This window comes from Calliphora vicina, chromosome 1 (genome assembly GCF_958450345.1).
Source record: "Calliphora vicina chromosome 1, idCalVici1.1, whole genome shotgun sequence".
Lineage (NCBI taxonomy): Eukaryota > Metazoa > Arthropoda > Insecta > Diptera > Calliphoridae > Calliphora > Calliphora vicina.
The window spans coordinates 93,340,170-93,357,205 of NC_088780.1; the positions used below are offsets into that span (position 1 = coordinate 93,340,170).

General features: G+C 29.6%; 1 protein-coding gene across 1 annotated transcript in view; it reads right to left on the reverse strand.

Moving 5' to 3' along the window:
• Window positions 1-1,511: 1,511 nt before the first annotated feature.
• Window positions 1,512-17,036, reverse strand: part of Dop1R1 (Dopamine 1-like receptor 1) — a 262,438-nt gene continuing 246,913 nt past the window's right edge. Inside the window, exon 6 of the mRNA XM_065499443.1 lies at window positions 1,512-2,176. Within this exon, the coding sequence (XP_065355515.1) occupies window positions 1,636-2,176 (541 nt within the window). The 3' untranslated portion in view covers window positions 1,512-1,635. The remainder of the gene's footprint in view (window positions 2,177-17,036) is intronic.

Below are 17,036 nucleotides of genomic sequence, written 5' to 3' on the forward strand. Positions count from 1 at the left end.
ATTTTTGATGAAAAACAAATTTGGGTTAAAAAATATTTTTCCCGATTTTGACCCATTGTAGGTCCAACTTACTATAGCTTTATATACATCGTTGCAATGGACTTTAAAATATCTATCATTAGATATCCATATTGTCCATATTAATGACTTAGTAATCCAGATATAGATAAAAAATAGGCCAAAAATCGAGGTTTTCTCGTTTTTTTCTAATATCTCAGCCATTTGTGGGTCGATTTTGTCGATTTTAAATGGCAACCGAATAGGAAGAATTCCCGACATATTGATGTATGAATCATGTATGTAAGTTATTTAGGGGCTACGGAAAGTAGATTTCAACATACAAACGGACAGACGGACATGGCTATATCGACTTCGCTGTCTATAACGATCCAGAATATATATACTTTGTGGGGTCGCAAATGAAAAATGTAGAAATTACAAACGGAAAGACATACTTATATATACCCTTGCCACTCATGGCGAAGGGTATAAAAACTATGTGAAAACAAAAACAACACTCGTATGTGTGATTATTTAGAGCATTGGTAGGCAAATAGAGGCATTTAATTTGTATGCATGTTTGGGTAAAAAATAAAATATTCGCAACAACATCAAGCAAATGAATGAAATGTGTGTATTTTTACGCTCTATTACGCTCTTTTGTTCACATTCGGGTTGTTTGACGAAAATCATCGTAACCTGAACAATATGAACGCCTACCATGGATTTAGAGTAATTTTTTTATTTGAGTTTTTTTTTTTAAATTTCCGCTCTATGTTTCTCTATGGTTTAAACTTTTAAAATAGTTCCTTTCAGTTAACCGAAAAACCGTATTGTATTCGGTTAACCGAAATGCCGGTTTTCTAAAAAGGCAAAATTTCGGTTAACCGACAAACCGTTTTTTTAAAAAGTCGGGTAATGCCCAAGTATTTGAAACAATATCAAATTTAAGAATATCTTTCGTAGTTTTTAAAAGGTAGCGTATCAAAAAAGTGGTGTATGGTCCCCCTTCTACCCAATTTGGGAACAGTAAATTCACTTTGTTTTTTTTAACTAAATTAGTTTAATTTAGCTTTATAAATATAAATAATTCTTGTTTGTTTAACTACATAAAGTTGTAAATAAAATATAATGATTTGTTTAACGCTCACCCTGTAATCCAGTTGCTCATATACAATATGTATGTTTGTGTGCGTGTATGTTAATGTAGTTGTGAAAGAGTATAGATGTTTGCGTGTGTGTGTGCTGTAGTGAAAACTTATAGTTGTAATAGTAGTGGTAGTGTAAATGCCGTTTGTTATATACTAGTATATACACATGTAAATAGTGTTTTAGTTGTTGTTTAGTTTGTTATATGTAGTCGGTGTTTTTTGTTGTAGCTGTTGCTGTTTCAATTTCAGTTTTCCAGTTGAGTTGTTGTGGTTGCTTTTGATTATTCTAAACTAATACTGTTTCCATTTGCCTGCTATCGCCCGTTCTAGTAGCCGTGTCCAGTGTCTCCACAACAATTGTCGTAGAAGCCACTGTTACCGAATCTCAGGGACCATACGGCGTAATCGTCAATGAAGTCGCATCTGCTGAGCCGGAAACACAACATACCAATGATGAGGCATAATCGCTGGTTCGTTTTGTTGGTCAAATTGCAGACACCTGTTCCAATTCAGCCGACGAACGACCAGAGTTCATGGCCACCACATGTTTCGAGGCATAGTCCGTGACAAAACGATCACTATTGCGTGGATGTATATTGCCAATGTCTTGATTACAACACCAGGGATTACGCGTTGTCAGAATGCGTTTGAAAGCATCACGAAATTCCTTGTTGAATATCGAGTAGATAATCGGATTGAAGGCGGAATTTGAGTAGCCCAACCATGAGAGTATCTTAAATGTTTGGCCACCTATGCACGTCTTACAGAAGGCAGCCACAATATTCACACAAAAGAAGGGCACCCAACAGATGAGAAATACACCCATTATGACACCCACCGTTACGGCTGCCTTGTGATCAGACACATGATATGGTGAACTATGATGCAGGTTGCGTACTTTAAACTTTTTCTTCTCTTGAGGTTTGGGTCGTCGTATACTTTTGTAACGTTGCTTTTCCGCCACCTCGCCTGGCCTTGTTACAGCCTTGATGGATTTCACGTGTTTTTGAGCATAACAGTAAAGTCTGCAAGAAAATAATAGATAAAGGAGAAAAATACTTCATAAAAAATAAACTCAAACTAATGTTAAATGTTACGGCAAAGTGGTAGCAAGTAGTAAGAATATTTAATGAGCATAATTTATGACAGGTTCTTGCCTTCAAAAATATATTTAAATTGCCACAAAAAGCACATTAATTCGTTTAAATATTATTAAAAGAGAATGATGAATATTTCCGCAGCTTAAAAATACAAAATGCAAAATTGAGGAACAAAAAAAGGTTTCATTTAGTTCCTTTTTATTACAGCAATATGTGAGTGTTGAAATTGGCAACCAAGAGAAGCAATCCATGCATTTAATCGTGGTATTTAAGGGAAAAATTGCCTGTACGTGTTGGTGAATTTATTTAAAAAAGGACTGAAAATATATAGAGGTTAACAAATAGCATAGTAAATAAATTTAAATTATCCTCAAACTCAAAAACTAAATCTATATACAAAACTCAATTCAGTAATAGATTTTTTTCCTGAATCTTGAAATATGAACTATGTATTTTATTCATTTATTTCCTCCCAAATAGATCCACTAGGGCAAAGTTTGGATATCTAAGAATGTGTGTCTTCTAAACCAACAAGTATAGAGGATTATAAAATTATTACTTGGTACTTTTTTGGGAAATTCGAACCTTCTATGTCATAGACATACATATGCAATCATTAATCAAGGTTTATTATTACAATTCTTTAAGATTATGAGGTATGGTAAACCTCTATATTTTATGGAGAAATTGAATTTTGGAATCGAAGAAAAATTGATGTATTACAAGATCGTATGTGAATCTTGGCCAACCAGCATCGACACCAAAGAGAAATATCCATGGCACTGAGGTAATTCTTTGTATTTGGTGGAAGCAAAGGGGTCATATTATAAGCTACTGAAATCCGACCAGACCATCACAGGAAACTTGTACACAACTGATTCGTTTGAAGCGTGAATTGTCCGAAAAACGCCCACAATATGCGACCAGATATGAAACCATTATATTCCATCATGACAACGTTCGCGCACATGCTGAAAGACTGTTAAAAAGTATTTAGAATAAAGATGTTGGGAAGTTTCACCTCAACCGGTTAATAGTTCAGACCGTGCCCCGTCAGTCGATGCAGAAGGATTACCCTTCACTTCAGAACAGAATATCGGATGTTGGCTTGATTCGTTCGTGCCCCGTCAGTCGATGCAGAACGTACCCTCTGGATTACTCTTCACTTCAGAACAGAGTATCTGATGTTGGTTTGATTCGTTCATGGCCTCAAAAGATGAGCAGTTCTTATGGCTCGGAATCCATATGTCGCCAGAAAGATAGGAAAAGCTCATTGCTAATAGTGGCAAATAAAGAATGAGATCGTGAAATTCTTAACACACGGTTTTCATTAAAACTTTTAACGCAAGTATTATTTGATTTTTTTGTAAAGCATGTCAGTTATTATGTTTAATGTCAATTATGTTCATTTGTTGTTAATCTGATTAAAATTAATGACCAGAAAAAACTACATACTAAAATTATTAAAAAACAAAACCCAACTTGGTCCTACAAAAAGGTCTGCTATCAAACTGTTTCCAATGTTATTAACCCTCCGTTACTCGCAACTGATCTGGTTGAAACAGGCAAACATTTTTTTATTGTAAATTTTTTTAATCACCCTAAATTTGAAGCTATTTTTTGATAAAATCATATCTTTACTGCAATTTTTTTTGTATTAAACTTTTAAATACGTTGCATTTAATATTGTTTTTATGATTTCGAAATAAAAAGTGAAGAGATTATTTTCAAACGCTCCTTTTTTTATTGATATCAGTTTGATACATTGCGACTAGTCTTGATTGAAAATGATTGCGACTAACGGAGGGTTAAACAGTACCGGGAGAACTTGTCCGTTGATATCAAACCTGGTTTTGGTAGAAGGAATGGTCCATATGATGTTTCTAAAGCCAAACAAATATATAGCATTTTCAAAAGAGCTCCCAACACCTCCGGTATGAAAACAGCCCGGTGAGGTCAGTCTCGGACTATTTGGCCAGTTTAAAGTCAATGCAGGTTTAAAAGCATACAAGGCTCAAAAAGTTCCTGACTCTGCTAAAAATTTAGAGGCCAAATACGGAGCACGGAAATTGAAGTTTAATTTTATACAAAAAATATAACTGCTGCATAATGGATGACGAAATTTCCGGGTCAATATTTTTATGTTGCTTATGCTCGAGGGAATGTTGTAGAAAAGCTAAGGGCCCAAAATCAGACAAAATATCCCAAAACGTTCTTGGTATGGCAAGCAATATGCAGTTGCGGAAAAAGATGCCACCCTTTTGTTACAAAGGGCTCTATAAATACCAAAATTTACATCAAGGAATGTTTAAAAAAGAGGACGCTTCCATTCAGAAGACTTCTTAATGTGTCCACTTACTTTTGTCCATTCATAAATGCATAACTATTGATTATAACTATAAAAATAATATTTTTTGAAAATTGTAATACTTAATAATTTCAATCAAATAAAAAAAATTAAAACTGTAAGTTTAGTGTTATCATTTTTATTAACAATTATGATTTTTTCTATCTCCGTTCTTATTTAAATGTATACTAGCGAAAGAGTTCGAATATATACACTTACGAGTACTGATTTTGTATTTAATTTCAAATTCCAATTAAATCTGTCTAATTTCAGTTTAATTTATTTATTTGTCTTTCACCATTCCACCCAAACTGCCAAACAAATAAATCTTAGACAAAAATAAAAGGAATCAAAATAAAGCAGCCAGAATCGTTTTCTTCTTCATATATTTATTTATCTTATAACCCCTTGTAAAACCAACAGTTGTAAGATGAATTAGACTAATTAGTTTTATTGTTGCCATTAAAAGTTGTAAAATTCGTGACAGTTTTTTAATGTCATGTTGGAAATAAATTGTACAAGTATTACAAAAAAACTGAATTGCTTGACAAAATACTATTCATTTTTTTTAAAGAAAATAAGATTAAAAAACGAAGTCTTAAAAGGGATAAGAAGTTAAAATGCTATGTTACATAGGGTAACATAGAGACGAGACGGAATTGTCAGAAATATTATTTGTAGTATTATTTTTTGACATTAGGATAGCAGACAAAAAAAAATATTACTGATGTCTCTAACTAAATCGAAAATTTTGGTTTTGTTTACAATACCCTGTGTTCTAACAGTGTGGTAGTTGTTGTAGCAGTAGTGGTTTCTGAGTTGATAGCCCTTGGTTGAGTGAACTCGTGTTATTCCGGTGTGTGGAACCAACTGTCGTGGTTACTCCTGTACCATTCTTTCGGTTATAATCAGCCCAATTATGAATAAAAATTCCCCGTGAGTTTTTCTCCTTTTCTCATTTTTCCTATTCAAATTCAATTCAATTCAATTCAATTTATTTATTGATAATCTGTAAGCCAAGAATGGCCAAATTGATTACAAAGTGATTATATATGGCACTTATATTTTACATTATTATTTATATTAATTTATTATTAAATAATTTGTATATTATATATTTTTAACTTAAATCTAAATAAAAATATCATGGACGTGAATAGTTTTCTCTAAAAAAAAAATCATAAAAAGCAAAGAAATTAAAAATAATATCATATTACCACCTTCACCAAAAAGATTCAAAATATTAAAGATTTGACTTAATCTTGCTTTTAAATTCGGAAATAGAGTGACCGAAGTGCCTGTCACTGTATGGTAAAACAGAATTCCAGATACGACAAACTCTTACTACAAACGAACGTTGCATTATCAATGAGGAAAAACGAGGACAAATTAAGGTATGTGATCTGGAAGAATTTCCAAATTCAAAACGAGATAAAATATAATTTGGTGTATCATTTTTAAAAACCTTATAGAATAACGTCATTAATTTTACCTTCAAAAAGTCCTTAAATGTGCAACCTAAAAAGTCTATTACATGAGAGGATACGTGATCCCCTGACCGAAGCCTATATACATATCTTATAATTCTATTAAAATATTTTTTCAGCCGGCATAAGTTATTATCCGTAGTTCCAGAATATATTTCCAGGCCATATAGTAGTATTGGCATTAATGTAGCATGGGCCACTAGTTTCCGAACATGCAATGGTAATGAACAATTAATACTATATAGTTTACGTAATGCAAAAGATAATCTCGAAAATACATAGTTTAAATGATAATCAAAACTGAGTTTGTGATCTATATAAATTCCCAGAGTTTTCAAATAGTGTACATATTCCATTTCCTCGTTGTTAATATAGATTCGTGGCATATTAATTCCCTCTGCATTGAAAGCAATAGCTCTGGATTTTGCCAAATTAAGGACAATAAAATTTGCATTACACCATTCCTCAATTCTTTTCAAATTACTTCCAATATTAGACATTAGCAAATTAACATTATTTTCTTTTGTTGAGAAAAGCAATTGAAGGTCATCGGCATATAGGTGATTAACAATATTAGATAAATTATTAAAAATGTCATTGATGTATATTATAAAAAACAATGGTCCTAATATTGATCCCTGTGGGACACCACGAATTACGTCTTTCGTTATAGAAATACGCCCCTTATGTTGAACAAACTGAGTGCGCCCAAATAAAAACGATTCAATTAATAAGCATGCTGTCCTAGAAAATGAAAAAAATGAAAATAGTTTATTAAGTAAAACTTCATGACAGATCGACTCAAAAGCTCTACTTAGATCTAAGCTAACTAAGACCGAAATATTTGTACTGTCAATCTTGGATCGAATTTCATCCACCAAATTTGTTACCAGTGTTGTAGTATTGTGATGTTTTCTAAATCCAGATTGAAAGTCAGAAATACGAGATGAAAAATTCAAACTTTCTGTGATTTGATCACTAAATAAAATTTCTAATAACTTTGAGCAAATCGACAAGATGCTGATAGGTCTAAAATCTGCAAGATGTTTTGCATTCTTCACCTTTGGTATCGGAACCACTCTTGCTATCTTCCAACAATCAGGATATCTCGATGACGTTATAATGTTATTGTAAATATATACTAAATGTCTAGAGACTAAAGGGAAAATTAACTTCAAGAATTTTAAAGATACCCCATCTGGACCAATAGCGCCCGATCGAATCCTCTGTATCGCATTCCATATTTCAAGTTCATCTACTGTACGAAAAGAAAATCCTTCTAAATTGTCACTAAGTGGCTGTGTTCGGTACAATAGTGATGGGACATTATCAATAGTTGGCATTATAAAATAATCATTTAATCCATCCACATTTATATCATCAGGCGAGCTATTATTATCACCTATAATGCCAATTTGTCTGATTTCCTCCAACATCTGCGTTTGAGAACATTTTGTAAGCATTTTCTGAAAGTAATGGTCTCTCTGTTTTCTAATTATGGATTTAGTCCTATTTCTATGCTTGCAGTATATTCGCCATCTCTCATCAGATCTTTGTTCAAAATAAGCCCTATATGCTAGATCTCTACGCTCTCTAGCCTGAATTATAACCGAAGATTTCATCCAGTCAATATTTCTACGCGTTCTAACAGCCTCCAACGGAATATGTTTTTCATACAATTGTAATATAGTCCGACTCAAAAATTCAGCCTGTCCATTTATATCAGCATTATTATATATTGCACTCAAATCCATACTATTAATATCCGCCTCAAAAGCCATGTAGTCAAATTTACTGTAATTTCTCACCATCCTCACTTCTGATACCATTACAGATTTTACCTTTATTGATAAATATATTACAGCATGACGTGAATTTAGCGCAGGAAAATGGAATTGACCACTACTAGCTATTAAGTTATAATCCGATATTAGGAAATAATCCAGTAGTTTAGTTCTACTGGAACCCATAGTAAAATGTGTGGGCAGATTATTGTGAACAATATTCAAACCCATTCCCCCAAATAAATTTCTCATCCTTAAATTATCATCGAATAAGTCTATATTATAGTCTCCCATTAAAATTACCTTATTATATCGTGCAGTACAATCGGCAATCAGTTCCTCACAGCTAGAGATAATTCCATATGGCAAATAAATTACTCCAACCATGATTTTCTCACCTCCTTCCACTTCTAACTCTATAAAGATACCCTCAGCCACTCCCTCATCCATCACCTTAGTCACTAATCTGGACTTGAACCTCTTATTAACATATATACAAGTACCACCTCCTCTTCGAAACGATCTGTCACTCCTAAATATGCGATATCCATCCAATGACACTGAGTTATCAGATATATGACTTGTTAGCCAAGATTCCGAAACTCCAATCAAATCAAAAATTCTATTACTGAAAACGCTCCTGATTTCATCCAACTTGGTAGCATTTTCCCTTGGTGAAATACTTTGTGCATTTAAATGTACAATATTAAGACTATGCTGGTTTAAATTTAAATTCTGAATCTCATTATTGGTGATGATGGGTCCAATATTATTATTCATAATTGATATATAGAGAAACTATCCATATCCATGACATAATTAAAAGATTAAATTTTCTAATATTATAAAACTTAAAGTAATACAAATTTAAAAGTAAGCAAGCTGACATAGTGTTCTTGAAGTTGCTCGATAAAACCATTTCTAAAAACAAGTTATATTGTATTCATTGTTATTTTTGTAAAATTTACTTAATTCGAAATTTTCACAATTTTAATAGAATGAAATCCATTTAAGTACAAAATAAATCTCTTATTAAAGAAATAAGATTAAAAAAAAAATAAAAAATAGCATTCATATAACATCTTTTTAAATTGATATTATTTTAATTATTATATATTAATATAATATATAAAAAACAAAGAATCCAAAGTCAAAAATTTTAATACAATTCTGACTAAAATAACATGAATAAAAAGATAGTAGTAAAAAGAATTTCTATAAAAAAAAACATTAATTCATTTTACTCTTATATACATATTTATATGAAAGTATAAGAGTTACACTTATGATTTGAATAATTTACACTCTCTTTGTTTATAGCTTTTATATTAATTTTTCAGTACATTAAGTGTACCAGTAAATATACGCAGAGATGGAAACATCAGTGTTAAGGAGACTTTTAATTTTTAGAGACTTTGTTTTAAATGACTTTATTCAGTTTCTAATTTCTTTAACAAACAAATTAAATTTTTCGGTCAATTCTTAAAAATTCTAGAAAAAGTAAAGTGAAATTTTAAAGTCAATTTGAACCTGAATTTTATGTTTAATATACAAGATTTATAAATTTTTACTAATAAAGAATATTTTTATTACGTTACCTGAATTAGTTATTAGGTTTTAATTTCAGAATAACACAAAGTAGTTACTCATTGTTTTTGTTAAAGCTGGCATTTGCATCTCTGTTTGGTACAAATAAAGTGACGAAATTTAATGTAAAGTGAATAAGGAGAAACAATTTTTTATTTGAAGTTTACCTCGTAGAAAAATAAAATAAAAGATAATAACATTATACTTGGATTATTGGAGAAAGAAACATATATATAAAAAACATAATAATTTGTAATTGAAAAAATAAAACATTTTTAATATTGTAAAACTAAAATTTAATTTTCTGAAGTTCTTCACGATTGACTATCTTTTCTGTGCCATCAGGAAAGAACAGCTTCACCAATGGAACAATCCTATTTTTTATTTGAAATTTGGTTATTTTCTTCTCATACTTTAGTTTTCGGCATATAAACTGTAGACTTGCGGCCATCGGTGTCAAATGGTCATTAATAAATACCCTTGACTCAGTATCTTGGAAATCATCAACGATTTGGTTTAAGGTAAGATTTTGTTTTTCAAAATATTTTTTTGTAAGTTCATCGCGTTTTCTGATAGAGTTAAACTTAACCAGTGCCACCTTCTTGTTCCGTGTCCAAGTGCAGAAATTTATATCATACGGCTGCAAATTTACACCTAGAACATCAGCTATCTTTTCAGTAGTTGAATATAAATCATCATTTGTCAGTTTCTCTGGGAGTCCTCTTATCGTAATATTTCCACGATTCATCTGTTTGTGCAGAAAGTTATTTTCTATCTGGAGCTTTTCTATCTTCAAATTTGTTGTTTCTTCAAAGTGCTCTACTCGAACCATACAGTTTTTAAGATCAGATTTGATAGAGGTTAATTCTGACATTACATTATTTGAAAGAATATTTGTTATTTCTAGTAATTTCGCTTCCAAATTATCTAGTTTTGTGTTAAATTCCTGTACATTGGGTTGATTGGCAATGGATTGATTACCATTATGGTTATCCTCAGCTGGTAATTTAATACACTGAGCACATCTATATATTAGGTGCCCATTACTCTTCTTAATAGAATCAGTCAAAGAAACTGTTGTTTTAGGGACACTATCCGCTACACATTTTGTATGAAATTTATTTCCACATACAGCACATTGAACAAAACCACGAGTACAACTTTGTCCACACAAAGAGCAATCCATTTTAAGTTTTTTTTTTAAAATTCTTTCTTCCTTAATTTCTTTTTGTCCTTTTACTTTGTATTAATAAATTTGAAGCTGTGTTAAATGAGTTTTTAGTGTTTAAAAAGAAACGTCAAACGATTTTTGACAAATCAGTGAATCTATTGATTTAGATAAGTTCTTATTGGGAAGAGTTTTAGATAAAGAGAGCGGTTTAATAAAAATTCTCTTTTTATCACGTTTTCGTTTTTTTTTTTGTTATTTAATTTTTTGTTGATTTCTTATGTTTTAGAAAAATCAATTTATTTATTTAATATAATATACTGTTTTGAAGAAAAAAATCTCAGATTATAATTCACTGCAAGTAAATTCACTCGGTGTTTTACATAAGTTCGTAGTGTTGAATTAATTTCAGTCAGTTTTATAAATTTTCACTTTCAATACATATTTCATATTTTATTCACTAAATAAGCATTATTTAAATCATATGCTTGTATTATTTTTTTCCTTTATGATTTTTTGATTTAATTAAGTAAAAATTACTATTTAAATTAGATTTTGTTCTTAGAAATAATGTTTTTTTTACGAGCCACAAAAAATACGTCTATTCGCGTGCCATGCTTATATTACAATTTTGAAAAAACTCCCGGGGAACAAACTCCCGCGGAATTTTTTATTCATAAATGGCAGAGTTGGGGGTAGTGCACTAAATGTTGAGTGCAATCAACATTTCACTAGCACTAAATATTATTTTAAAAAATATAGTTTTAACTAATTTTCATCAGCTTTAGTGGTAGTGAAGCTTATATTTTTATCACTAATATTTTTTAGTGATAGTGATATTTTTTTAACTATAAATCAATTGAGTGGTAGTGTAGAAATAAGCACTAAACTCAAATAGTTAAAAAATTTAACAATAACTAAAAAAAAGCTTCAATAATTTTCTTTGCACTAATATATTCAAAATTAGTGATCGTGAAGTTATTCCAGTTTAAACTAGAATATTAAATATACAGATGTTTGTTGAGCAAGCTTCAAAGTATTTTTCAGCATCCGAAGAAATAATAACACAAAAAAACACTGATAATGTAGGATTCTTAGATTTTGGGGAAATTGACAGTAAGTGAAAAAGTTATTGAAGAAATTACTTAATTTATTAACATCTTCAATATTAGGACCTTCAACCTTTGTTCAGAAAGATGGCATAGTGAAATACGTGCATTCCTTTTAAGCTCGGACACTGATATTTGCAGTCTCAAAAAATATCCAATAATAAGGCAAATGCTTTTTAAATTTAACACGCCTTTGGCTTCTTCTGCTCCAGTAGAGCGTTTATTTTCTTTTAGTGGAATGGTGGATTCTCCTCCGAGAAATAAATTAAGTGATTCGAATTTCGAAAAGCTTGTTTTACTTAAAGCCAATAGTCGCTAATTATTTTATGTGTAATTGCTTATTTCTCTTTTTATTGTAATTTGTATATTTATATACCGCTTTTACGTTTTTTCCTTAAATATATTAACTTAAACTATGAATAGAGTAAAACATTTCTTTGTTGAAAAAAATAGTGCAGGAATATTTTTTTAACTAAAAATTTTAGTGTAGAAAAAATTATTTCATTAGGCTGCAAAAAAAATATTTTAACTATTTTCAAAATATTATTAGTTAAAAAATTTTAACTACACTATCACTATTATTGAGTGAGGCTTATATTTTTCAACTCATCACTAAACATTAAAATAATTAGTGAAATATTTTACACTACCACTAACTATTAGTGATAGTTAAAAATTAGTGCACTACCCCCAACTATGATAAATGGGCTGAATATGTACTAGGGTATTCAATCGATTAACCGTTAATCGGTTTATTTTTTTGTATTTATTTTTCCGTTTCTATTCAAATTAAAATTAGATATTTTTTTGAACATCCGATAAACATGTTTAGTGAGTATAACAACAGACATATTAAATTTACATGTATTTGAAATAGACGAAATTTTTTTGAAATGAGTCTTTTATTAGAACTAAACGAAACTATTAAAAGTATTAAACATCTAAAACAATCCAAAAATGATTTCAATCGTATAACTAAGGATTTTATATGATTAGAAAAAACTAAGAAAAGAACTGAGATATTGAATATGAGAGTTTTTTCCAGCAACAAAGTCATAATTCAAAAAAAGTCGTTTCCAGAAAAACGTCCTTGAATGTTTTATGACATTTTACTATTTTTTAAATAAATTTTCAACAAATCATGCGATTTCATAATATAAATGGTTGATGTTAATATATTTTTAATCTGTATTTAACCCAAATTTTTACTTGTCAAATATACGAGAAAACATGAATTTTAATTTTGATGTTTACAACAAAAAAACACTCACACAAAAACTAATTGACTTTTTTGAAAACTGATAAAACTATATGAAAAACACGGAGTTTGAGTTATGACAATTTAAAATTAAAATAGAAATTATTCGATTAAACGAATAATTTTGAATTAACCGATTATTACACTCAAAATATTATGTAGGTAAATTGAATAGAAAATTCATTATTATTAACTATAAATTTATTAAAAAAACGGACCGCTAACATTTCATTTGAATCAAAAGAATTTTTCATTTATTTTTTAATGTTTTTTTATAACTAACAATTTACGTAAAAATAACTGATTTTTCTTTAGTTTTTTTTGAAGGCAAATGAAAAGCTTATACTGAAGAATTATTTTTGTTTTTAAAATGATATGAAAACAAATAACTGCAAAGATTAACTGTACAGAAAAACAAATTTTTCTTGTAGTTTGTTTTTTGAACAACATGCTTAAAAAGTTAAAAAATTATTTCTTTAAAAAATTACTATTTTTTCATTAATTTTTAACATTGTGGAAAACTTTTTGAATAAATCAGTTACTGTAAAGAATGTTTGAGTGTATGAACAATCCCCACTAACTTTGGAGTTCCAACCGACCCATGCTATACAAAAATTTCCAAAAATCACAATTTTTGGCACTTTCATGAAACAATCAGCGAAATGGCTATGTTTGTTTTGGAGTTTACATTTTTTAATACAACTTAATAATAGAAAATAAACTAAAAAAAATTATTTGAAATCTTTTTTGCTCTCAAGTCTGGGCAATTTCGCACAGCTCTCTGATGTCGTCGCCATAAAAGCCATATAATAGCAACAAAATGAGATATCGGTCGTAAAAATCGATTGATTGCTTTCGAATTTGTTCACAATTAAGTGAATGTTCTTCTTTCGATTGCTAGAATTTTGAAAACATTTTTCCCATGTTATGTAAAAATGTTCATATATGGGGCATTTTATGTCAAGTGAACCAACTTTTGAAATCGATGTCTTCCGACCGAGATGAAATTTGCACCAATGTTATTTCAATTGGATAGTAAAGTAACTCAGACACAATTTTTCAAAATTTGACATTTTGGGCAAGCAGGTGTTTTTTCGTATCCATGTATCTTATTACCTATTCTTCTTAGCAAAATGTGTCCCAAATAGCTTAGTTAGCGTTTTCTTCAAAATGTGTCCCAAATAGCTTAGTTAGCTCTTTCTTCAATCTTTCAAAAAAAAAAAAAAAAATATTTAAAAAAAAATACAAAATGTTCAATATTTTTTTTTTCCGAAATCAAAAATTTGTTTGACTTTTTATTTAAAATGGGCCCTTTTTTCTTAAAATAAAGCTTAGATATTTTCCTTTAAGACCTATTTGGTCGCTTAGTGAAATGCGAGTGGGATATCTATCAAAATAAATATTTTGTAAATCAAGACATACAATTTTTGACTTTTTTTGCAAAATCAATTTTTTCAAAGTGGACCCTTTTTTAAGAAAGCTTTCTCAAAAGAAAGCTTAGGTACATTCCTTTAAGAAAATTTTGGTCCCTTAGTGGAATGCGAGTGAGATATCTATCAAAATAAATATTTTGTAACTCAAGAAATACAATTTTTGAATTTTTGCGCAAAAATTTTTTTTTTTCCAATATGGGCCCTTTTTTAAATTTTTTTTTTGATCAAAAGAAATCTTTGGTCTTTTCCTTTAAGACCTATTTGGTCTCATAGTGGGATGCGAGTGGGATATCTATCAAAATAAATGTTTTAACACAAAAATTGTATGTCATGCGATACAAAACATTTATTTTGATATATATCCCACTCGCATCCCACTAAGCCACCAAGGAAAAGACCTAAGCTTTCTTTACAGCAAAACAAAATTTAAAAAAGGGCCCATTTTAAAAAAAAGTCAAAAAAATTTTTGATTTTGCCAACAAAAAAAAAAATCAAAAATTGTATATATTCAGTTACAAAACATTTATTTTGATATTTGATCCAATCGCATCCCACTGAGCGACCGGATAGGACTTAAAGGAAATCAACAATCAATTAACATGAAATGTCCCATATATACTGCGTTTCAATCGGCTCAGTAGTTTCGGAGTTATAATAACAAATTGAAGCAAAAAATATATTTTTTACTTGAAAATAGAATTTTTTTGTTTTAAAAAATCATGAAAAATCTAAAACGGCAGAAATTTTACAGATTTTTGGTCTTATCGCAAAGCCACATGTAATAGGAACAAAATGAGATATTTTTTTTCGATTTTCAAAAAATTGTATGTGCTTACAAGTGTGTACTTTGAGTGAACATTTTTTACATGTGTTTGGTTTTTGTTACAATATCAAAATAAGCACATAAAATTTTGCGATAAAATTCCCATTTTTTTTATTTTCCTCAGGAAAGGGAAAAAGTCCGGAAAATTAGGAACCCTAGTGCCGACCAATGTAATAGATCCATGGTGTTAATCTAATACACATTTAAATTTTTGGCAATACTAAACATATCCCTGTTTATGTTTAATTTGCATTCCTTAATTTAGAATCATAGAACAGAATAAGTTTTAAAGACACATTAATATAAAACCTTAAAATAAACACTTTACATTAAAACCTTTTTAATCCTTAAGGTATGCAACATTTTATCCATCATTTTAATACCTTAATGTAGGCAATTTGAAAATTCATTCGAAAATACTTCTGGAATAATCCAGAAACCATGACACAAAAGTAAAACTGCAAATACTTAAATATTACTACAAAACATCATATAGATGAAACGGAAACATTTGTAAAACTAGTTTTCAGCTTTAAGTCTTTGGTACTGACATCCTTTTTTTCATAAAATTAACTCAAATTCTGTATGTTTGAAAAACCGTACACACAAATATACCCCAGCAGTTTTACAAGTAGTCAATGTATCCCTTAAATACAGTAATTTTGATTAATATTTCTACTAATATTTGTTAATAGCATTACTTACATAAAATCACTAGTTGGGAATAGTCACCCAGAACTGCTAGGATGTCTGTATGTTTACAGTTAGTTGCCTGTATGTGTAATCACCTTGACATATTTTAACATCACAGTATGACAAATACAATTATTACGAGTTGAGTAAAATGAATGGAATTACGGTCTCTACACAGATGTTGGCCATTCAATACAACTGACCATATAAATATTGTAGCCAATCACAAGAAAAAGAGAAAGAAAGGAAATAAAGTAAAATTTCCTCACATACATACATTCACAATAAAATGACTTCAATATTTATTTCGAATGATACATTGGGGATCATTTGTGAATTATTTGTTAGTTTAACATTTAAGTAGAAAAATATGACTAAAAGCATGAGTTGGCAATAATACTAAATAATAACAATATTTAATAATATCCCAAAGTCTATAAAGTCTATAATAGTTATATTTTAAGTATGTATATTCTAAGAATTGAAAGTATTTCCAGCTAGAGAGTTGGTTAATTAATCAACAATTTTTTTGCTGGATTAAACTAAATTGAGTACTTTTTCATAAGGCCATCCAATTACGAAAATTTTGTCAACTTTAGTAGGACATTTTACTTAGATGATTAAATGATATATTTACAATAGCTTCGTGTTACTGACTCAAACGGATAAGTAATAAGAAAATTAAAATTGTTTTATCTTTCTGAATTACATGCCTTAATGTAAAGTTATCCACTACTCAGACAGGAATAGTAAATATAAGTCTGGTTCTTAGTTATCGAAGAGTATGCTCAAGTGACAAGGAAAATATATTCTAGGGATAAAACAAGAAACTTTTTTCCTTATTTCGAACCAAAGGTCAAATTAAAAAAAATTTGGAGAATTTGACTAAGCATATTTTTCCAAATTTGTTTATTATGACACGAACGCTTGTTGAACGAACGCTTGTCGCTCATTGCAAACAAAAGTTATGTTGGTTTAAAATTTAAACTAAATCTTAAAGGCCTTATTAATAATCAATTATTAAATTTATTACAGGTTTATAAAACCAGTTTTGTATGGAAATTCTGTCTTATAAACCTTTTATAAAATTAAAAAT